This window comes from Ursus arctos, unplaced genomic scaffold, assembly GCF_023065955.2.
Source record: "Ursus arctos isolate Adak ecotype North America unplaced genomic scaffold, UrsArc2.0 scaffold_4, whole genome shotgun sequence".
Classification (NCBI taxonomy): Eukaryota; Metazoa; Chordata; class Mammalia; order Carnivora; family Ursidae; genus Ursus; species Ursus arctos.
The window spans coordinates 94,578,202-94,600,676 of record NW_026623056.1 but is presented as its reverse complement, the minus strand read 5'-3'; the positions used below and the strand labels follow the sequence as shown (position 1 = coordinate 94,600,676).

At 55.0% G+C, this 22,475-nt stretch overlaps 2 protein-coding genes across 5 annotated transcripts; one reads left to right on the top strand and one right to left on the bottom strand.

Annotated features, from left to right (window-relative positions):
* The first annotated feature begins 1,608 nt into the window (after positions 1 to 1,608).
* CUNH21orf58 (chromosome unknown C21orf58 homolog) lies at positions 1,609 to 13,836 on the top strand. Its single transcript, XM_044384336.2, has 7 exons — positions 1,609 to 1,720; positions 2,502 to 2,562; positions 4,130 to 4,203; positions 4,940 to 5,095; positions 7,760 to 7,871; positions 13,109 to 13,248; positions 13,636 to 13,836. The coding sequence occupies exons 1-7, from the start codon at positions 1,661 to 1,663 to the stop codon at positions 13,834 to 13,836; spliced, it is 804 nt and encodes a 267-aa protein (XP_044240271.2). The 5' UTR covers positions 1,609 to 1,660.
* Positions 10,892 to 22,278, bottom strand: YBEY (ybeY metalloendoribonuclease). Of its 4 annotated transcripts, none has more exons than XM_057306850.1 (6): positions 22,158 to 22,278; positions 21,288 to 21,541; positions 20,094 to 20,222; positions 19,095 to 19,163; positions 14,176 to 17,916; positions 10,892 to 13,342 (listed from the first exon to the last, which is right to left on the bottom strand). In XM_057306850.1, the coding sequence occupies exons 2-5, from the start codon at positions 21,495 to 21,497 to the stop codon at positions 17,830 to 17,832; spliced, it is 495 nt and encodes a 164-aa protein (XP_057162833.1). In that variant the 5' UTR covers positions 21,498 to 21,541; positions 22,158 to 22,278; the 3' UTR covers positions 10,892 to 13,342; positions 14,176 to 17,829. The 4 variants fall into 4 exon arrangements, with proteins under 4 accessions (XP_057162833.1, XP_057162831.1, XP_057162832.1 ...); XM_057306848.1 differs by having other exon boundaries at positions 18,996 to 19,163; positions 22,158 to 22,262; XM_057306849.1 differs by having other exon boundaries at positions 18,996 to 19,163; positions 21,288 to 21,517; positions 22,158 to 22,260.
* Positions 22,279 to 22,475: the final 197 nt, after the last annotated feature.

The following is a 22,475-nucleotide window of genomic DNA, read 5'->3' as shown; positions in this document are numbered from 1 at the left end:
ACTCTCACTCCTTAAGTATGAGTTGTGCACAGTGACTTCCTCCCATAGAGGACTGTGGAAAGGGGAGAAAAATAGTAACCGTGGAGCGAAGAAGCCTGGCAAACACACCTGAGCCAGGTGACCAGGGTCGAAGTCAGTGCCGTCAGGGTGAGTGCACGCACTGTGAGAACTCTCATACCATCTTCCTGATTTTTCTGTAAATACAAACTTTAAATAACTCTAAGTAAATAACTTTATTTTTTAAAAACAGTCTAACAAACTCACACTGGGATGTGTTATGTATACCGGTTACCTTGAGTAGCTTAGCTAAATTTTTGGTCACACGCAGACCTCCTGTTTGAATGTTAGGGTTGTGATACATACAAAACCATAAACACTGAAGTGTATGGGCAATTTCAGAGGCCTTTAGGCAACTTTTGGCCATCTGATTCAAGTGTTTGTTTCAGCTGCACTGAGGGGGTGCTGCAAGTGTGCTGAGCCCTCACTCCTGCCCCGGCCCTGGATGGGATCACAGGCTCCAATATCCAATCTGTTACATCCACTTCACTAGCTGGGAAACTACAAACTGATTAATTTGTAACCTGAAATGTAAAGCCTATACAAATGAAGAGCCCCTTGTCAGTTTTGTGCCCTGTGCTCTGTGTGAAGGGTCATTTATAAAGGGCTGCTTTTGCTAGGTGTCCCCGGCCCCCCTCCCCCCAGCGCTGGAGTGCTTATCTCCAGCCACCAACTTCTGACCTGACCAGGGGTCCTGTCCTTAGGCGCCCCCACCCCTCTCCAGGCCAGGATCCCTGCAGGACAGTCCCATTCCTGCAACCACATCCTCGCCTGGAGGAGTGGTAGCCCCGTGCGGCCCTGAGTCCTGCAAGGTGATGGCTAGGAGCCTGTAGGGTGGACCCACCAAGAAAGCCCCACTAGGGAAGCCCCTAAGCAAGTCACTGCTCAGCTCCCCGTGCTGCCCCTTCTGCCGTCCAGAGTTTCCTGAAATCACAGGGACGTGATGCCCCCACCCTGTCCTCCTGGTGTCCAGGCTTCACTCCCATCTGGCTCTGAGGGTACCTAGAAGGGGCTGGGGGCCTGCTGGTGCCTTGGAGGTAACAATGGATGAAGGGAGGGGAGACCCCTGAGGAGCATGGAGAATGGATGCAGCTGCCTCCCACCCCTAACCCATACTCTTCGGGGCTCAGTCCTGAGGGTGGGGCAGCGCATGGGGGAATCAGGACTGTCCTCTTCCCCAGGACCTCACTCTGTGCCCTCTGGCCCCAGCTGCTGCTCATTGCCTTCCCAATAAGCCCCACCTGGCTACACCTGGCGATTAGCGATGTTTGTTGTCAACTCCTTTGTGGGGACCAGGTGGGGCCTGGGAAGCACTCTCAGTGGAAACCCGGCAACCTGGGGCCTTCCTGCGTCTGCAGCGCCTAGCGACAGCCGAGGCAACACGGTACTGCAGACGGATGTGGCCACCCTCCCACACACTCTTCTCTGGCAGCAGCGGCCAGTCTCCAGGAGGTAAAGTAAGCCCAGCTCAGTAATCCTTCAAAGACACCAGGGCTGGGGCTGCTTCTCTCCAGGGTTGGGGCTGAGCACCTCTTGCTTGCAGATAACCCGAGAACCAGGGAGGAAGGTGGGCCTGTGGCGTCCCCTTTCTTATGGTCCCAGGATGCTGGACTCCTCAGTGGCAGATGCAATGACCCGACTGACCCTGAAACTCTTGGAGAAGGTAAGACAGTGGGGGCAATCACGTTTTCAACAACTTGTCAAAGAGGCACAGATTTAAAAGGTAAGTTATACCTGTCAGGATACTCCTGCTTCCAAGGTGAAACTCTCCAGTGCTTTCTCGCCTTACGATGGAGGATGGTGGTGTCTTGTTTCCTCCACATTGGTTCAGAGCCAACTAGGTTCTTCTGGTAGCTTCTCAGCCAGGAGGCTGGATGCACCCACAGCCCAGAGCATTTTCAGGGCCCATAGCACTCCCCCGCAGAGCCTCCCGGCTTCAGTGTTTGGAGGAGACATGCCCTGGTTGGTGCAGGATCCGCAGCCCCGTAGGCCAGCCCTGGGACCCGTCCTGACAGCCGTCTTCCCGTCCTCTGCGGCCAGCCTGTCCTCATAGGCACCAGCACAGTGCCTCCTTCCGGGTGGCCCGTGGGCCAACGTGGAGGGGCCGGCAGGGGTCCTCCCAGGACAGGCCCAGACTATGCTGCTCAGCCCGGGGCTCAAGGGGTCAGGGGTTGTCAGGGACACGGAGGTGGCCTGGGTCAGGCTCTGCAGAAAGTTGCTTGAAAGGGCAAGCTTTCAGAGCATCTTCCCTAAGATTTTAAGGCGGAACTTGTGTGCACTGAATGGAAAGTGCCCACAGTCCCTAAGAGAGTACAGGCGACCCTTGCCACCACCGCCCCCCATCCCCAGTCACCTCCGCCTGGGACACTGGTCCCTTTATACCCTCTGGGGGTCCTCCCCTGGCCCAGACCCCACCCACTCGCACACTGTCCTTTCCGACACAGAAACTGGAGCAAGAGCGTGAGAATGTGGAAGGGGATTCTGAAGACCCCCCCCTCGTGCCAGGTAAGAGCCCAGGCTGCTCAGAGCCACCCAGGAACGACACCCCTCCCGGGTCCTTCCCTCCTCCTGGTACCAGCAAGACTGTCCTTCTACTTCTCCCTGTATTCGGAGTTGAAAGGCTCTGCATTTTCCACGCACGCACACGTACACGTGCACACACGCACGTGCACACACGCACACAGACGTGCGCACACACGCGTGCACACGCACACATGCACACACGCGTGCTCACACACGCACATACGCACACACGCGTGCACACGCACACATGCACACGCACGTACACACACGCACACGTGCACACATGCACATGCACATACGCACACATGCATGCTCACACACACGCACACATGCACGCACACGCACACACGTGCACGCTCTGCCAAACACACCCTCACAGCTCATCACACCCTCACAAAAACCCCAAGAGGGCATATGTTCATCATTCCCATTCTGCAGATAAGAAAATGGGGGTCCAGGGGCGCCTGGGTGGCTCAGTCATTAAGCGTCTGCCTTCGGCTCAGGTCATGATCCCAGGGTCCTGGGTTAGAGTCCTGCATCGGGCTCCCTGCTCAGCGGGGAGTCTGCTTCTCCGTCTGCCTGCCCCTCCCCCTGCTTGTGCGCATGCTTGCTCTCTCTCTCTCTCTCCCTCCCTCCCTCCCTCTCTCTGTCAAATAGAGAAATAAAATCTTAAAATAAAGGGGGGGGTGTCCAGAGGGGCCTGGTCATCTGCCCCAGGTTGCCCAGCTCAGATGTGGCCACACGTGGATCAGACTCAATGTTGCTCTGAGCTTTTTCTAGGGTGGGGGGTATGTGAGGTTCCACCTGCGTCAGGTCGGCACCTCCTCAGGGGCCCAGACCAGGCCCCCCGTGCGTCTGCCTCCCTGGCCGATGGTCACTCAGGCCACACGAGCTAGAAGAGAGGACTGCTCTCCCAGTGACAGTGTCCAGGTTCAGGGACATCTGGGTGAGGTGCTAGAGAGGCCTATGAGAACATCACCTGTTCTTTGTTATGGGGAAGAGCCCCCTGGGCAGTGGGAGCTCCAGGAAACTTCTGAGGGCAGCAGGCAGAGCCCAGGGCTCAAATCCAGATAGGAAACTCCAAACCAGGTCAGCTGACCAAGAGGAAGAGCAGAACCATGGAGTGGGCCAGGGCCATGGGGACTCCTGGGCCCCCTCCCGGAGGACAGGATGCTGTAGGCATGCTCAGCACTGTGGGGAAGAGAACGGGTGTGCTGTGCCAGAGGAAGGAAGGCCAGGCCCTGTTCAGAGCCTCCCCTCGGGTGGGGACCCCTCCCTCAGGACGCTGCGGATGGCGGTACCCGAGGCCGGGTGGACCGTGCCAGCTCCCAGGGCCCCCAGACGGCTGCAGGGGGCAGGAGGCCAGGCTCATAGCCCAGTTGTGCTCACTACCGAGCCCTGTGAGGACCCTCTCCCTCTCGCCGGCGTCCAGCAGAGCCTGAGGAAGGGCTTTCTGCCACAGGGGCAGTGTAACGCCTGGGCCTCGTGTGGGAACGCACATGACATGACTTCCAGCTCCTTCACAGAAATAAGATGATCATTCCTGCAGGGAACGAGGACCGGCCGGACGCAGCCCTGCTGGGTGCTCTGAGGAGGAGGCAAGATCTTCTGCAGAGACTCTGGGTAGGCCGCATGTCCAGCAGCTGCGTGGACGCTGGTCATGACCAGGCCAGGGGCATGGAGGCGGGCTTCCTGGGCTAAGCGCGGCTTCCCTGGTGTCTGTGACCTGTGGGTGGGTAACGGATGGCCCTGGAGCAGCTGGGAGACTATGCACCCAGAGGCCAGACTTCATGGAGAAAGTAACGCCTGCACGCACATTTTCTGTAGTCTAGGTTCTATCAGGAGCGTTAGCTGGAAAACCTTGCTTTGGTTGCACATTTTCCAAGATGGGAACGCTGTGCAAAGTGTTTGCTACAGGAAGTGGGATTTTAAGATGGCCAAGGGCTTCATCCAAACTAAATGCACCAGCAACAGGGAATGACCATGCGAAGCGGTGAACTGAGTCCACACGTTAGGACAAGATCCCGCTTCGTGGTCATGTGGGGAAGAGAGAACGCTCTGCTGGCTGCACATAAGAGCAACCAGAAACCGGCCACTATTCGGTGAACTTAAAAAGAAGTTTGAAGCCCCTCCCTTCCCGCCGCGTGAAATGAAGGGTTATTCTCCTGTGTGCCCCCACGAAGAGCCTGGCTCCCATTCCAGAGAGTCTGTGCCCCGAGTGGGGCTGGAGGACGCCCGAGCCGGGCCCCAGAGGACCACACGTCCGGGTCCAGCGTTGGCGCTGCTGTGACCCCGTCTCCTCCCTGCGGGCTCTGTGCCTCCCCCTCCCTGGTGTAGCAGCTCTGCATTGCTCTTGCAGGAACAGCGTCTCCTAGAGGAGGTCCAAGCCCGGAGCGGGGTGAACAGAGGAGCAGCCCGGTCAGCACTGCCCCCAGAGATGCCCCCCATGGGCACCCACCCTGCCGCCTCCCTGCCCCCGCCAGGCCTGGAGCCACCACGGATTATCCAACACTCAGTAAGTCTTCATGAACTGGGGCAGAAGCAGTGTGGGGAGGATGTGGTGCCCACAGAGACCCCTCCTCTAACAGAGATCGTGGATTTCTGTGGTCTTGGGGCCCACCTTGTCAGCATTATGCAGGTGCTCTGAAGAGGGTCAGTCAGCTAGGAGCCAACAGTGGCTGCATTTACCATGTCCCGGACCCTGCACAAGGACCCCCCTCCCTCCTTTCTGCGGTCCTCACAGGTGCCCTGAGAACTGGCTTTGGGGAGAGGGGGTGGTCTTACCCCCTCATTATAGAGGAGAGGCTGGGGTCTCCATTTGGCCTCCTGACTCTCAGGTCCTAGCCTTTACACGAGGACCAGAAGTATTCAGGGCCCTGAATTTGGGGAAGAAGTGTGTCAACTCTTTCTCAAAATTTCATAATCACCAGGGGAATCCTAAGACCCTAATCTCAAGGGCAGAATTTAAAAAGGTAAAAGCGTGTTCCAATTTTGAGAGCCTCACACCTTTGTTCAGCATTCTGGGTTGCAAGCAATGGAAAGCAGCTCTGACTTAAGCAGAAGGGAGCGTATCGGAGGGCAGGTGAATGTAGAGGAGGGACAGAAGCCAGGGATGTGGCTCCTCAACGCCCTGTGGAGAAGAGAAGGCCAAGGAGGTGGGCAGGACCAAGTTGCAAGGGCTCTGGACCAGCTGGCCAGGGAGACGTTAGCGTCAGCACACTGGGCCCATGACCTGGAGTGCTTTTGTCCTTTGGAAGAAGACCCTGGCAGCACACAGTTGAGGGAACAGAGTGGGAACAGATCAGGGAGAGATCTGTGCTAAGGGAGCCCCCAGTGCCCCCTTGGCCCCCTGGCTGTCTGTGTCTAGGCTCCAGACTGCCTCTCCCCAGCCTGCGTCTTTGGGTCTCCCAACATTGGAACCTCCTTCCAGGAATGGTGGGAGCGGTGGGGGTTAGAGGCCAGAGGCTCTGCCCATTCCCAAACCTGTTCACACTCACAGCAATTCGTCTGGGCCCAGTTCTGCTTGCATCTCTCAATCAACCCCAGCAACAACAGAAGGGCAAGTAGGGCCTTTGGTCATTACGGTGAATTTCCTTGATGCTGGACTCAGAGCCCCCGAGGCAGGGTGTGCTCCAGGCCAGGGCAGGCGTAGCTTTATCCTCTCTGCAGGGGAGAGCAAAGCGGCTACAGGCCGTTCTCAGCTTACAGAATGGCCTATGCTTTTAGATGTTTGGGGGAGTGGCACCTGGGTGGCTCTCCTTCTCGTTCTGAATCTCCCCCTGCTCGTGCACTCTCTCTCACGCTCTCTCTCTAAAATAAGTCTTTTTTAAAATGGGGGGGAGAGAACACCCACAGGCCACAGACACCATAGCTTTGTAACCTATGAAAATGATGTGAAGTGTGAATCCCGGTGCCCATACTGATGCGTCACCGGCCCCGTCCTGCCCGCCAGCCGCAGCTTCGAAGCCGCAGTGGCAGAGAGAAGCCGTCGCAGCCGAGGCCACACGGCCCACAAAGCCAAGACTATTTATTGTCTGGCCCTCTGCACACAGAGTCTGCCAAGCCCCGGTTTATGCCACCATTTCTGGGAACTGGGAAAGAAAGGACAGGGTCAGGCCCTTGTTCAACCAGAAGAGAAGTAAGATAGAAAGTCTTGGTGCGTGATCAACACCGCGTGCGCTTGACATTGTCCACATTTCCTTTAACTGGAGAGAAGCCAGAGGTTATTTTCATGACCTGTTCCTTGGATGCCTCTATTCAGCACAATTAATGAACCCAGACATTAGCTTCCTCTCCTGAAGACAGGAAATGGAGGAAACATTAAAAATACTGTGTGTTAAGGGTACCTGGAGGGCTCAGTCGGTTGAGCATTCGACTCTTGATTTTCGGCTCTGGTCATGATCTCGGGGTGGTGGGATCGAGCCTCATGTCGGGCGCCGGGCTCCGCACTGGTTGTGGCGTCTGCTTAAGACTCTCCCTGTGCCTCTGCCATCCCCACCCACCCACCACCACCCACACGCATGCTCGAACACGCTCTCTCCCTCTCTTAAACAAAGTGTGCCAGTGTTAGTGTGCTGGGGCTGCCCTAACAAAGCGCCACAGACCCGCAGTTTGAACCACAAATTTACTTTCTCTCGGTCCTGGAGGGCAGAAGTCCAAGGTCAAGGTGCCGGCCAATCACGTTCCTGGAGAGGGTTCTCTTCCCGGCTTGTGGTCAGCTGCCTTCTCACTGTCCTCACGTGGCAGACAGAGACAGCTCTCTGGCATCTCCCGTTTTAGAAGGACACCAGCCCTATTGGATTAGGATGTCACCCTTATGACCCCACTTAACCTTATTACCTCTTCACAGGCCTGATCTCCAAATACAGTCACAGTGGAGGTTAGAGCTTTAACATATGAATTTCGGGGTGGACACAAACATTCATAACATATCGTGTCCTAGGTGATACCTGGACTCAAATATCTATTCAGCAACCTATTTGACATCTAGGGTTAATCATTTAAAGCTCCTCTGGTAGGACGGACGGATGGATAAATGGATGCGCAGGTGTGTGGATGGGTGCTTGGGTAGATAGAAGCAGAGACAGGTGGGTGGGTCGATAGGTGGACGGGTGGTGGGTGTTGTAGAACACTGTGTCCTAGGGTACGTTGAGGGAACTAATCATCTGGCTCTGTGTAGGCCCCCCAGCCTCCTGCCACCATCATTCAACAGCTACCTCAGCCGCCCCTCATCGCACAGATTCCCCCTCTCCAGGCCTTCCCTACTCAAAGAGCAGGAAGTATTAAGGAAGGTAAGTGTTTCATATCAATACTGTGATGGGTTTTAAAATTCTCTACCGAAACAAAATATATTTTTTTAAACAGGGTAGTCATTTAGGGTTAGCTTTTGGCTACTGAGTCGAAGCTACGTATCAGCAACACAAAATAACTCTAAGAAACTCTTGTGGATATCTCTGCGGAAAGAAAACAAGAACTAGGAACCGAGCGAACCGGGCTCAGTCCCAGCCAGCTATACGAAACCTTGGCTAAACTGCTTCTCCTCTTAAATGAGTCTGTTTTGTTTTGTTTGGGGAGGCACAGAGGGAGAGCGGATCTGAAGCAGGCGCCCCGCTTTGCCCAGAGCCCAAAGCCGCGATGCTCTCCACCCTGGGGTCATGAGCTGAGCCGAAACCAAGACTTGGGAGCTCACCCTCCTGCACCACCCGGCCGCCCCTTACATGAGTTTTAAACGCTGGAGATTTAAAACCGCTTTACTGAGACGGTGGAATCAACTGCACCAATGCAAGTGTGCAACTTGATGAGAGCTGACATACGGTGTACCCGTGAGCCCAGCGCTCATCACGGAGTGAGCAGCCACCCCCACAAGCCTTCCTCCCTGAGCACTGGGGGTGGTAGGCTCCAGGAACAGAGCCGCTCCTAGAATCACCAGGTCCGTGTTCTCAATTCTACCAGCTTCTTTCGTTACCGTAGTTCCCTTGAATGTCGTCACACGTGCCAGGCCTGGTCCGAGGCTGGCCAGCAGCTCAGCCAGGGCTGCCGTCCACTGTGACCCTCATGAGGTTGCCCTGCGGGGGGCCGAGCACAGCCGGTGTGCTCGCAGGGGCAGCCCTGCCCCGTCTTCTCCATCCTTCCTTGGTGGTTTTCCCGGATGAGCTTTAGTGAGTGTCTGTCCGTTTCCAAGGCAAACCGACCAGATCCGTGTGTGTGCTGTACTTGTGTCTGTGTGTGCAAACGCTTGTGTGTCTCACAAGAGAAAAAGCGGCCTTCAGAATCAGTGGTAAAAAATGAAATCTTCAATGTGTTTTTCGCCACTTAGACAAAGTAAGGTCAAGTCCCTACCCCACTCCTTACACCCAAACAAATTCTGACGAGATCAAATATTTGAAGGTGAAAATAGGAACTCTCAGAAGTACTCTAGCAGCCACGCTGGAGAACTCGTGGCCGTTTCATAAACTGTGGTGGCATACACGTATTCTCTCTACGGTGCCGCGTTTTCCCGTGACTCCCTCCGTACGTAGCTGGTAGACCCATCTCTCTCCCCTTCGCCCACTTTCTCCAAGCCCCACCCCCACCCGCCCTGCCAGCAACCATCAGGCTGCTCTCCACGTTTACTGATGCTGCTTTTTGTTCGTTTATTCATTTTTTTCTGTTATTTGGGCTTTAGTATGAAATGGAACGTGTGGGATGTGGAGCCCCCTCCCCGCAGTGATGGAAGGAGCTTGGTGCACGTCACCCCCTCCTCCCACCCCTCCTCCCACCCAGCCAGTACTGCTGTTTCTCTTTTAGACCAACTTCCCAAACGACGCGGCACGATTTCTGTGGGAACTCTCTACCCGCCCTTTGTTGTATCTCGGACCACCCTTCCGGAACCATCTTCTACCATCTTGAAATAAGCCCTTTCCAAGTTCCCTTAGAACAGACTCTTGAAGCGCCCTCAGTGTTTGCTTTCTGGCAAATGTTTCTATTTCCCCTTGTTCTTAAATACCAGTTTTGCTGGATGTTCAGATCTAAATTGATAGTTATTTTCTCTCAACACTTCCTGAGGACCCTTGTGATTATGTTGGGCCCACCCAGATAATCCAGGATAATCTCCCCACCTCAAGATTCTTTTTCAAAAACTAATTAATTTTAAAAATCATGGTAGGGGCGCCTGGGTGGCTCATTCGGCTGAGCATCCGACTCTTGGTTTTGGCTGAGGTTGTGATATCAGGGTTGTGAGATCGAGCCCCGCGTCGGGCTCAGTGCTCAGGGAGGAGTCTGTTTGGGATTCTCCCTCCCTCTGCCCCTCCCTCACGCTCATGTGCACTCTCTTCACCCCCCTCAAATAAATACATAAATCGTTAAAAAAATTGTGGTAAAAAACCCATAAAATTCACCATCTTAAACACATTAAGTAGTATTAACTGGATCCACAGTGTTGTGCAACAGATCTGTAGAATTTTCCATCTTGCCAAACTGAAACTCTGTACCCAGGTCCCCCTCCTGCCAGAGCCCAGCACCCAGCATCTTACTGTCTCTGAATCTGGCGACTCTAAGTACCTCACCTGAGAGCGCTCTATAGCATTTGTCCCTCTGTGACTGGCTTATTTCACCTGGAGTAACGAACATCTTCGAGTTTCATCATGTGGTGGCAGGTGGCAGACTTTCCCGCCTTTCTAAGGCTGAATAGCACTCCGCGGCATGGACGGACCACGTTCTTTTGTCCCTTTGTTTGTTGATGGACACTTGGGTTGCTTTCATCCAAGACTCTTTTTTTCTTTTTCTAAGATCCTGTCTATTTATTTGAGAGAAAGAGAGAGAGAAAACGCATGAGTGGGGGGCAGAAGCAGAGGGAGGGGGACAAGCAGACTCCTCGCCGAGCAGGGAGAGCAACATGGGGCTCGATCCCAGGGCCCCAGGATCATGCCCTGAGCTGAAGGTGGTCGCTTCACCGATGGAGCGCCCCAGGCGCCCCTGAGCATCCAAGGCTCCTCATCACATCAGCAAATCTGTTTCTCCATATAACGATACGGACATCACAGGTTCCGGGGATTAGGGTACGTACATGCTGGGGGTCCGTCGTTCAGCTGCCCACACTGTTCGGTCATGTTATTACCCCACAAAGTGTGGGCCCATTCTCTTGGGCTGGTGTTCCAGTGCTTTCCAGCAGGAGCCCCCACGCGGTCTCATGTTCTGGTGAATGGACGTGGACATTTCTGTGGCGCCTGTGCCTAGGGATGAGATGTTTGGGTCAGGAAATACTGCCAGTTTTCCAAAGTGGTAGTGATGTGGGGTCACCGAGCCCAATGGTCAAGAAAGAATTCTTGAGATGTTTTATTGTGCAAAAAGGTGTTTTTATTAAAGCACGGGGACAGGACCTGTGGGCAGAAGGAGCTGCACTGGGATTGTGAGGAGTGACTGATGATATCCTTTTTAATTAGTGGGAGTGAGGGATAGCGAAAGTCTCTAAGGAATTTGGAAGCGAGGCTTTCAGGACCTTGAGGGGCTTGCGGCCGTGAAGATAAGGTTCCTTTTAAGCACGAAGGCACCGAGGCCGCGGTGAGCTCCTGAGGAAGGTCACACTGCAGGTCTCTGGGTCCATCAGGGGGCTGCGAGCTGTAAGGAGGTTGAATGGAAGCTACATTTCTCTTGCGTTTGCTTCTCTCGTCACTGGTGCCTACGCTCCTCAGGAGGGAACGAGGATTGCCCGCAGCAAGTCACCAGCCCTCGTGTCCTTAGTGTTTTCATTTTTGCCAGTCTGGTGGGCCTGTCATGGCAGCTCATTCTGATTCTGATTTGCACGTCACCTTTTCATATATTTATTGGCTGTTCGAATACCCTTTTTGTGACGTGCCCCTTCAAGTATTTGGCCATTTTTCTTGCACGTCATCTGTCTGTCTCATTGGTTTCTAGGAATTCCTCATGTATTCTAACATGGGTCGTTTCGATACACGTATTGCAAATCGCTCTCTTTGTGGTGTCTTCGGATGAACCCAAGTTCTTAATTTTTAATAAAGTTCTGCTTTTCAGGCTTTTTCCGTTGTGGGTCTGTGCCTCTTTCCTGCGTAAGAGGCCGTCACCCGCTCAAGGTCATGAAGATGCTCTACAGTTTGGTTTACTTTTCACGTGTAGAGTTACGACCCGCCTGGAATCGATTTTGTGAGCTCTGAGTTAGGGACTGCTGTTGTCTTTGCCGTGGCGATCAGTCTGGCCCTGTGCCACTTACTGAAGACCCTGTTTCCCCACAACACTGACGTGTGCCCCTTACCCTGATGCAGTGACACCGTGTGAGTCCCTTCCTGGACCTTCCTCTCATTCCGTCTCTACAGGGTGATTCTACTCAGTGGGAAGCTTCCCTGGGAGGTGCGGCCTGTCCAGGCCCAGACCCATGTGGGTCTCCTCAAGCGTCTTTGCCCAGAATGGGGCTGCCAGATTCAGCCTCTCCACATGCTTATCTTGCAGGGATAAGAGTTCCCACAGCTGGATTGCTGAGTCCCCCACCACCCCGTTGCTCTCAGAACTGGGACAAAATCTGTCATCAGGGGTCTCCAGAGGAACAGAGCCAACAGGACGTGTCTGGATAGAGAGAAAGGTTATTTTAAGGAATGCGCCGATGTGATTATGGACGCTTGGCTAGCCCAGACTCTGCAGGGAGGGCTGGCTGGAGACGAAGATCCCATTCCAGTGGGAAGGCTGCTACCTACCCCGCTCCTGGACACCCCTGCAGGAGCCCCTGCCCAGGCCTCCAGCTCCCCGTTTTTGACTGGGAGTGCTTTTAGGGGCCTGCCTGACTTTGGTGAGGCTGAGGGCGCCTCAGGGCTGCCTACTTTCCAGGGCCTGAAGCTTGGAAAGAACTCCCGTTTACCTCTCACACTGACAAACATGTGCTTGTTTCGTCGTGTCCAGGGTCAGGCCTGGGGCTTAAAACCATAGAAATGTACTTTCAGTCTGGAGGCCGGAATTCTGACGTCCGGTGTCCCGTGGCCAGGTGTCCCGTGGCCAGGCCCCCTGCAGAGGCTCCGGGGGAGGGTCCTTCCTGCCTCGGGGAGCAGTGGCTCCAGGTGGTCCTGGCACGTGGCTGCGTGGGTCCCTTCTCTGCCCTGCCTCCACATGGCCTCTCCTCTGCTGTCTCAGACCTCCCTCTGCCTCGCGTATAAAAACACTTGTCCTTGGATGCACGGCCTACCTGGATAATCCAGGATGATCTCCTCTCAAGATTCTTAATTATGCCTGCAAAGACTCTTTCTAAATAAGATCCCATTCAGGGGTCCTGGGGACCTTTCGGGGGCCCCCGTGTAGCAGAAGTGAGAAGTGGAGCAGCCTCTCGGGGGCCCAGCGGGACACCCTCAACACTTTAAAGCACACACACCCTCCAACCCAGAGGCTTCGCCCCTTGGAACACCTCGCCAGATGCCTGCACAGAGGCTTGTGCCCGTAGGGCCTCCCACTTGCGGAGCACTGTGCATGTCTGAAGCCTTGTCCTCCGGAGAGGCCCGACGCTCCGCGTGCGGTCCGTGAGTGATGGGGCCCCTGCTGCCTCTCCTTGCAGATGTGGTGGAGATGATGCTGGTGCAGAACGCACAGGTGTACCAGATCCTTACGCACAACTTGATGCTCAGAGCCCTGCCGGCATCGGCGTTTTTGCCCTCGGGGGGATCACAGGCTGCCCCCCTGCATCCCACCACTCAGGTAGGCTCAGTTGGGGACAGGCATCGAGGCAAAGGAGGCCACCCAAATCAAAACCAGAGGACCTGGGTGGCTTTTCTTCTGGAAGTCTGTGCATCTGTAACGATGAAAAGCACATTTCTGACTCCTGGGTCTGTGACCTGCTCGTGAAGCCCCCTGGCACTCCCCAGTGCCACCAAGATGCGCAATAATCCGGGGCCCAGAAAGCTGCTTTCTAGAGCCAGAGGAGCCCTGCCGGAGCCTGGCCCTCCCTCCCTTCTCCCCCCACGCCCACCCCTGCCCCACTTCCTCTTCTCCTCCCTTCCTTCCCCTCCTCCCCATTGAAACGGGCTGGTCGTGTGCTGTGCTGAGGACCTGCAGCGGGCTCCCCTTGTCCTCCTGTGAGCCTAGAGGCGGAAGCCGCCCTCCGTGCATCACCACCACCACTACGCGCCCCCAGCCCCCCTGCAGGCCATCCCAGCACCTGGCTCTCTGGCTGGTTACTCCACATGGCCCATGGTGGTCTCGGCCACTGCCCTTCCACCTGCCTCCAGCTTCCTGCCTGCCCTGCACCACTTGGCCGGCCCCTCCTCAACAGCCCTTAGCCCGTAAGTCAAGGCCAGCTTCCTGGTCTGTGGGGTGGGAATACCCTAGGGCCTGGGCTGCACCTCCTCACCCCTGCTGACAAGCCAGTGGACCCCTGTCTTTATCAGGTCCTGGGCTGTAGCAGAGAATTTGGGAAGACCCTCCCATCTTCCAGAGGGGGGCAGGTGGGTCCTTGGCAGTATTAGCCCCTGGAGGTCACGGTCTGAGAATGGACTCCACGCTAACCTCCAGGGGAAGCTGCCTGTGGCTTGGGTCATTTGTCTAGACAGCAGGAGTGGCCCTGGGAGTGTCCAGTATGAGCAGGGCTGTAGGGACCTGTACCTGAGCCCTGGCAGCATGCCTCACCTGTGGTGTGGTGTCTGCGAGCCAGGCCAGGGCAGTAACTGCACCCACATATCCTCGCCTTCCTAGGGTGGCATCTGACGGCATCCAGCCCACACAGGCTCCAGGTTTATGAGCCTCCACATGTGGACTCTGGTAAGCAGCAGGGCCTGGTTCCCCATCGGGTGTGGTCAGGGAGGCCCGGCAGAAGGCTGCAGCCTTGTCGCTGGATGCAGGACTGTGAGGCAAGAGGGAATATAGGGTTTCATCAGGAAAGATGGCCCAGGAGCCATGAGAGTGAAGATTGATGGAGTTAGCCGCTTACATTTTTAAACCTTCCCATGGGAGAAACACCATAGACAAAGTCAAATATGACGATAACTGGGAGCCCCTCCTGCCACGCGGGTGGCTGGGTGACGGTTCCTGCTAAGTGGACAGAACAAGGCAAGCGGCCCACTGAGCTCTCCCGTGGAAAGGTGTCTTCATGTGTGGAGAGGTAGCCTCGCTGGCCTGCACAACTCTTTCTCCTAGAAGGGAGACCCTCAGGGTTGAACGTGGTTCCTTCTGAAGCACGCTGAGGAAAGGGAGCTTCCTCTGTTTGCTCCTCTTGGTTCTGTCAGGACTTCGGACGTGGATGTCAGCTTTACTCTTTCTTCACTTGTCGTGACATTTTTTCTTGGTGGAATCATGTTCCCTTGCTGATATAATATTTATTTATTTATTTATTTTTTAAAGATCTTATTTGACAGAGAGAGAGACAGCCGGCGAGAGAGGGAACACAAGCAGGGGGAGTGGGAGAGGGAGAACCAGGCTCCCAGCAGACCAGGGAGCCTGATGCGGGGGCTCGATCCCTGAACGCTGGGATCACGCCCTGGGTCGAAGGCAGACGCTTAATGACTGAGCCACCCAGGCGCCCCTATTTATTTATTTTTAAGATTAATTAATTAATTTGCAAGAGAGCGCGCATGAGCGGGGGGAGGGGCAGAGGGAGAGGGAGAAGCAGGCTCCCCACTGAGCAGGGGACTAGATCCCAATCCCAGGACCCTGAGGTTATGACCTGAGCCAAGGCAGACGCATAACCAACTGAGGCACCCAGGAGCCCCAACCCTTGCTGTTTTAATATAATTTTCATGTAAATGTCATTTTTAAGTGCTACATGTTTTCATTGGTCCCTTTTGGGGTAAACTGTCTTGTGCCCTAAGTTCCACACTTGCAAGAGCCCAGTCCTCCTCTGTGCTTCCTTGGACCCTGCAGGCTCACCGGGACGCTGGCCTGGGAAGCAGTTGGCTAAGGAGGCCCCACGCAGCTCCGCTTCCTCGGGCTGGGCCCGCGCTCAGGAAGCCTCCGAGGCAGGAGAGCGGCAGGTGCCCACACCGTGTGCCTGGCACGTGTGTCTCTTGTGAAATGCAATTAAAGGTCTGACTCAGTTTCTTATTTTCACATTGACATTTTCTAACAGGTTTCCTGTTGGTTTTATTTCCCAACGTAATTACTAATTCAATACAGGGAAGAAGTTTGACAGAAGTTGTCTTCAGATGGCCTGATAAATTGGAAAAACTGTTTTGTCTGTGTTCTGAGTAAGGAAAACCCAGTTCTTCCCTGTGAATCTCCTTTACTCACACACAGAACAGACACTTCTATTGCTTCTATTCGCTAACTCTGATATCAGCTGGGTGTCCTGCAGTCCCACTCGGTTCTGACACCACCCACCTGCGTAAGGGCTCAGTCCCATGAGACTGCCCCCACACCAGCTGCACGTTCAGGTTGTCCCCTGTGCTTCTGACCTACTGGGTCAGGGAGCAGAGGTTCCCATGAACCCCTTTTCGGGTTTGACTACTTTGTTAGAATGGTTCACAGAACTCAGGCAACACTTACTGACTATAACCAGTCTATTTAAGGAGGTGATGAGGGATGGACCAGGTCTGGGAGGGTCTCGAGCCCAGGAGCTTCTGTCCCGTGGAGTTGCGGTCCGTCACCCTCTCCGTGTGCACGTGTGCAGCCACCTGGTGCTCTCAGAACCCCGTCCTATTGGGATTTATGGGGGCTTCCTCACGTAGGCCTGAAGTAGATTAACTGCGTTTCTGAATACACACAGGGGAGTAGAGGGCCAAGGAACCCAAGGGACCCCTGGAGCAGGAGGAGAGACCAATCCTGGGCAGAGGCTGGGGTCCGACTCCAGGGTCACTGTTACGGGCTGCAGCGGGGACAAGTGACCAGGTCCTTCACACTGGGCATTGCCTCATAAAGCTGGATACCCCGCCTCTAGCCCCCCAGCCATTCTGCTCTGAGGCCCATACCCAGGGGGAGCTCTGTCTGTGCCCCCGACATGACCAGAGAGGCATGGGGGATGTCTGAAATTCCTGCTGACAGAAGTAGCAGGTCTCAGGATCCCTTCAGTCTCAAAAAGAACTGCAGAGCCAAGAGCTTTGTGGGGTCATCTTTGCTGCGACTCACCAAGAACAAGTCTCACCACAAGCAAGCGTGCAGAGCTCACAAGGCTTCAGGATCACCACAAGCCCAATTCTGTGTCCCCGAGGGCCTGGGGAGTCCAGGCTGACAACAAACCCCGTGGGAAGTGCATTTTCATGTTTTTCAAGGGGATTCAGGGGAGAAACCAGATTCTCAGAATTGTAGTATCCCTGGTTTTAGGGCCAAAAAGTCTCTGAGAGGCTACGTTTCATTGCTGTGACCTCTTCAGAGCTCCTTGGCAGAAATCGTGGTGCCGTTGCCCACACTAGAACCTGGGAGGCGCAGGCGATGGAGGCCCAGGGTGGGCTTGGCGCACCTCTGTGGCCTGCTCCCGTGGTGCCCTGGGCCCAGAAACAGCATGGATAAGGTTCTGCGATGCCTCCTGGGTTTATTTTTGTATCAGAAGATAAGGCAGGAAACACTGACAGGAGGGAGGATGGGATGCGGCAGTGGGAGCTCAGGGCGTCCCCAGAGCCAGGAGACACTTAGCTCAGCGGCTGCACAGGGGATCCAGGGGTCTAGAGCTGTGGCCACGGCGGTGCCGCAGGAAGGGGTACTTAGGCAGGGTCCACAAGCAGACCTCTGACTAGGGGCTGCACCCAACTCAGGAGCTGGGATGGGCAGGAGACGTCTGCTGTGGGTCACCTGGCTGAGGTTGTCCTGGGCCTTTCAGCCGCCCTAAGGGTCAGCCTTGTCCCTCCCTCATAAAGGCAGCAAGCAAAGGCTCCAGGTCACAGCGCTCTTGAGGGGTAAGTGGGGACCGAAGCCAATGGGGTTCCCGTAGGAAGGAGGGTGGGGGGCACGCCTGCCCTGGGCTGCCTGTGCTGCGCTCCCGGGCAGGCTGCAGAGGCAGGGGAGAGAGGCCTCCGTCCACAGGCAGAGCCGCTGGGATGAAGGTCCCGTGCCCCTGCTCTGCACCCTACGAGCTTAGAACTGCTTCCTCTGCAACACTGAAAATACGTCTGCGAGGCTCTAAGTGCAGAAGTGAACGGACATTTCTTTTATACTTTCACAAAACAGGTTCCACCTGAGCCACTTGGCCCCCAAGCGTGTCACTCCTGCAGCCCCACGGGGCAGCAGCGACCAGCGGGGCCCTCTGTGTGCTGGAGTCCCTGGTCCTCAGGGCCCGAAAGGGAGGGTCCACCTGCCATCCACCTGGCGGCTCTGGGGTCCCTCCCATGCCACCCGGGTGCCAGGCCTCCAGCACCATCAGAAGAGGCCCCTGCTCAGGGGCTGGAAGCTGGTCCCAGTGCGCCGGCTCAGCTCCTCGAGAACCTGCTTCTCCTTCTGGTACATCTGAAAGAAAGGAGTGGGAACGAACTTGGACCCTCCCCAGCCGCCTGGCCTGGGGGTGTCCTCTGGGGAAGCCCTTCCCCAGAGCCCGTGTCCATGGCTCTGGCGTGAGGAGCCTCAGCCGTGTGTCCCCCCAGAGCCAAAGTGCAGGATCGGGCTGTGCTCACCTTCACCCGGCACTGTGCACATGGAACACGGGCGGACGTGCTGCCTGTGGGGTGAAGGGTAGGGCCAGCAGAGGGGCTGGGGTCCAGGGCCCCAAGTGCTGGTCTCGGGTAAAAGCAGAGGAGACCCTGTCTGGGGCTGCAGGAGAATAGGCCAGATGGGTCGGCTGGGCCCAGAGTCCACGGGAGGGGGATGCACGAGGACAGCCCCTCCTGGGGGAAAGAGTGGTCAGTGCCTGGGGAAGGTGTATGGGGAAGCCCTGGGAGGGCTGGGGTCCCTGCTGGAGGTGACATCATAGGCTTTCTCTGAGATGCTGCCAGAGTGGGGGAGGGGGCCACAGCAGGGTCAGCCTCTCACTTGGAGGGGAAGTTGAGCCACAGTGTCCCTGGTGGGGACCCAGCCCGAGATGGGCTGGATGTGAGGACAACTGTATCAAGGACTTTTTTGTGAACTGAAAAAAAAATTTTTATGCCTTCCAGAGAACCCGATTATTTGATTACAAATATAATTTGAGTTTACTAAATACAATATGGTGCATATACTAACACACACCCTTATAAATGAGGTAAATATTATCACTTCTCGGGGAAACAAAGGGCTAAATAACTTGACACTGTAGGTCTCTATCAGATGCCTGCATGTTCTGAGTCCTGTTCCCACCCGATAAATATCATCACAATTTCTCTTGTAAAGATTTTTTGACTTTAAGCCATAAGAATTTTATAGAATTTATAGAATTCGGTCTCTCTGCTCAGACCTTCCTTTCAACAGCGAATAAGTAATACAGTTAGTAGCATTTGGGGAGCCCAATACTTTAAACAAACAATGTTAGTCTTTTTTGTTGTTTTGTTTTTATAAAGCAGGCATTAATAAAATCCTTAATGTACTGCTTTTCCCCCCGATTTTGGTTCTCGTACTTGACTGCAGGGGCAGCTCAGGCAGCCCTGGTTCCTGGGGCACCTGGTGCACAGGGCATTGCACCCTCTGTGCTGGAGGACCTGGAGGATGGCTCCTACCTTCTGCCACTCAGCTTCTGTGCTGTGTGTGAAGCCCAGCAGGTGACAGAGCCCATGGGTGGCAGTCACCTGTCAGAACAATTAAAAAGCTGTTTCAGGAACTGATCATGACCCGGGGAGGAGGAGGAGGGAAGGCAGGGAGAAGTCAGCCCATACATGGTGGAAGGTTAGGAACCTAGGGGTAGGTGGAGGGGACCTAGGGCCAAGAAGGTGCCTACATGCAGCTGGCGGTGAGGAGGAGAGGGTCCCGGGCCTGGTGGGCTGGCCCTCCACTGTAGGTAATGGCATCTCCAGGAGGTGGGGGTGGAAGCAGTTATGCACACTAGCCCCACAGGGTGACCGCTGCTGGCCACAGAGATCCCAGAGCTAAAGCCCATGCTGAGCAACCCTGTTTACGCCAGGGCTCCTGCCACGCGCAAGAAGAGCACAGCCTCCCCCTCCCAGGAAGTCCCACCGTCGCCCATGCCTGCTCATCATGGTTCTGCCTGCGAAGCTCTGCTTCAAGTCACAAAGAAGCACTGGGATCCCCTAAAGATAGTTCATGGCGTGGCGTGTGGTCAAAGGAAAACACCTCAGTAGACTCCACAGGAAAGTTAAGATACAATAGCTTTTTGGAACACCCCTCCCCCTTTCCTTTTGCCCTCAAGTTGAGGACAGACAGATTGGGAAGGTCCTGGAGGCTACAGTTTTGTAAGGAGTCTATTCAGCTGGTCTGAGTTAGCTAAACAAAGGTTGCTGACCTCGGGGGTAAAAGCTAAAAACAAGGCTGCTTCTGGGAGCTTCTGACCTGTTTCCTGTCCTCTCCCCTCACCTGCCCCTTCTGGGGGCAAGCACGGCCTAAGCTCTCTCTCTGTGGGATGATGAGAGAGAGTCCTTGTTGCCCTTGCTTGTAGGTCTCCCTCCCCAATAACCCTTGTCCTTCACGTGAGACAGTGTGGAGGCAGGCGTCCCACCCAGGGCCCTCTTTTCAGGGCCTATTTCTTTCAGCACCTCACTTACAGTAAGGATGTCATAGTAGTCCTCATCTCCTTTGCACTGCTGGAAGATATACTCCACTCCTAGGAAAATGTCACCCAAATTGTAGTCATCTTGAAAATCAGGTTGGGGAAGTTCCCCTGCTTTTATATTCTGCAAATGAGGAAATACAGATTTGGAAAACACGACTGCAGGAACTAACCTGACGACAGGCCGACAGATTTCATTCTGGAAGACCCCTACTCAGTAGTCCCAGGGCAGGGGAGGGGTGAGGGGACTACAGCAGAGCCACTCTTTACAGGTGACCCAAGACAAACAAGCTGCTTTCGTCCATCTCTTTCACCTTTTCAGCGCACAATCACACAGATCCACGTCGGTACAATTTTATATTTCTGTTCTTTCTGTTGTTTTGTCCTACATTGTCTTCCACATTTCCCCACATGAAACAAAAGAAACCACCAGTCCATTCATCTGAGGGCTGCTCACACTAAGCTAGTCCTGCAGATGGATATTTAGGGTATTAATATGTTTCCACCATAACAGGAAAAAATACCAAGTGAATATTTAAGGTGTTGTTACTGTAACACCTTCCTTCCTGAGTGGTGACTCTAGTGGGTTACACAGTACTCACGTGTTTCCAGTGCTCTGCAAGTGTACCGCCAAAGTGCGTTCAAAACCGTCCTTCCCATCTCTGCTGTCACCAACAGTGTGGGAAGCCTCAAACCAGCTATGTGCATCATGGACATAGTAACCTAATTGCTATCTTACATTTGTTTAAAATATTTTTCAGTGTTATTTTTCATTTTCATTGAAAAAATTCAGTGTTATTTAAACTTTTCAACCATACATGTTTGTTATCAAATCACACTTAAAATTCCAGAAGCAGGGGTGCCCGGCTGGCTCAGTGGGTGGAGCATGGGCCTCCTGATCTCGGGGTTGTGAGTTTGAGCCCATGTTGGGTGGAGAGATGACTTAAAAATAAGTAAAAAATCTTAAAAAAAAAAGTAGCAGAGGCATTCTACTTCTCTTTTAACTCACTGACAGCATTGGAGGGCTGGGGGACCCGACCACCTTCTCTCCTTGGGCTATGGGTAGTGGTCACTAGAGGCTGGTCCCGCCGCACTCTACTTATGTGTATATTTTAAAGTTTTCAAAATGAAACTTAAAAATCAGAATATTTACACCAGAAGGGAGGCCAAACAAGAGAATACTTTTTACCTCATGAAATGGAAAGGAAAGCACATCTGTTGGGATGTTTTTCTCTCTGTAGACCCTGTTGATGTGCTGAATACTCTTGTTGTCAACACAGATGATCCCCAGGTCGAACTTCTGCACCCCTAATGTACTCCTCACAATTTCCATCCTCTTGCGAAGGGGCACCCTCCTGATGGGGACAGCTCGCTGCAGATTTCTAAGCACCAAACTCATTTCAGGAAGGCAACACCGCCCTTGAAAAATGTTTAGAAAGAAGCCTGTGGTCAAAGTTTAAGAGAAGACAAATCAGTAGTAGAAAGTGGTAAATTCTGTAAAAAACACACATGCACACACATCAGATCGTTTTATTTGAAGTTCATTGAAAACTTTAAGGGGATTTCTATTTCACCATAACAAGATATGAAAATGAGGGGCTATAATACAGTCATCGAGTCAGGCAGGCCGCCGTGGGCGGGAAATGAAGGCCTGTAGCGAGGAAGGGGCCATTGGTGGAGGGGCAGGGTGAGGAGGCGGAGGAAGAAGAGGGTGAGTTGTGGGTTGGGGTGGGTTAGGGGTGTGCGGGAGGAGTGAGGGGCGGGGAGTGGGCGCTGGGGGGGGGCGTGTGGGCTGCGGGGAACGGGTGTGGGGTGGTATAGGGTAGGGGAGTGGGGAGGGGGTGCTACGGGGCGCCCTGGGAGGAGGGGGTGGGGGAGGGGCTGGGGTGATACAGGGTCGGGGGAGCCGCAGGGCCAATGAGGGTGAGTCCTGGTGGGTCCGGGGATTCCCAAGGGACCGCTCGGCGCGGGCACCGAGGCTCCGAGCTCAGGCCCCGGGCAGCACGCGGGGTGCGAACGACGCCCCACTTTGGAGAGGGTCAGTCGCGGGCTCACGTACCGGGGCCGAGGCCGGCGGACCCCCGCGCGGCCGACGGGCAGGCGAGCGGAACCCGAGTGTGGCGGAGCCAGGGTGGAGCCGAGCCGCGCGGACGGACCGGAAGTCGGTGCGCTGCGTTTTCTGCCCGGGGCGCGCCGCGAAGGGTCGGCTCCGGCGGCCGCGGTGTGTGCCTGCGCCTCCGGCCGGGCGCCGGGGGGGCCCACGGGGCGGCGGCGGGTCTCCGAGTCCCTGAGCCGGACGGGGAGCGCGGCGCGGGCCCGGCCTGGGCGGAGGCCGCGTCCTTCCCCTGCGCCCTCCCGGCCCCGCCGCCGCGCCGGT

Excerpts from the sequence above, each read along its gene's own strand:
- YBEY (XM_057306848.1), bottom strand. The coding sequence starts at position 21,497 with ATGAGTTTGGTGCTTAGAAATCTGCAGCGAGCTGTCCCCATCAGGAGG. Across the intron at positions 20,223-21,287 it reads TTTCCTTTCCATTTCATGAG|AATATAAAAGCAGGGGAACT; the intron begins GTAAAAAGTATT and ends CCTCATTTGCAG. Across the intron at positions 17,917-18,995 it reads TGAGCTGCCCCTGCAGTCAA|ATGTACCAGAAGGAGAAGCA; the intron begins GTACGAGAACCA and ends CCTTTCTTTCAG.
- CUNH21orf58 (XM_044384336.2), top strand. The coding sequence starts at position 1,661 with ATGCTGGACTCCTCAGTGGCAGATGCAATGACCCGACTGACCCTGAAA. Across the intron at positions 1,721-2,501 it reads CCCTGAAACTCTTGGAGAAG|AAACTGGAGCAAGAGCGTGA; the intron begins GTAAGACAGTGG and ends TTTCCGACACAG. Across the intron at positions 13,249-13,635 it reads CCCTGCATCCCACCACTCAG|AGGCGGAAGCCGCCCTCCGT; the intron begins GTAGGCTCAGTT and ends CTGTGAGCCTAG.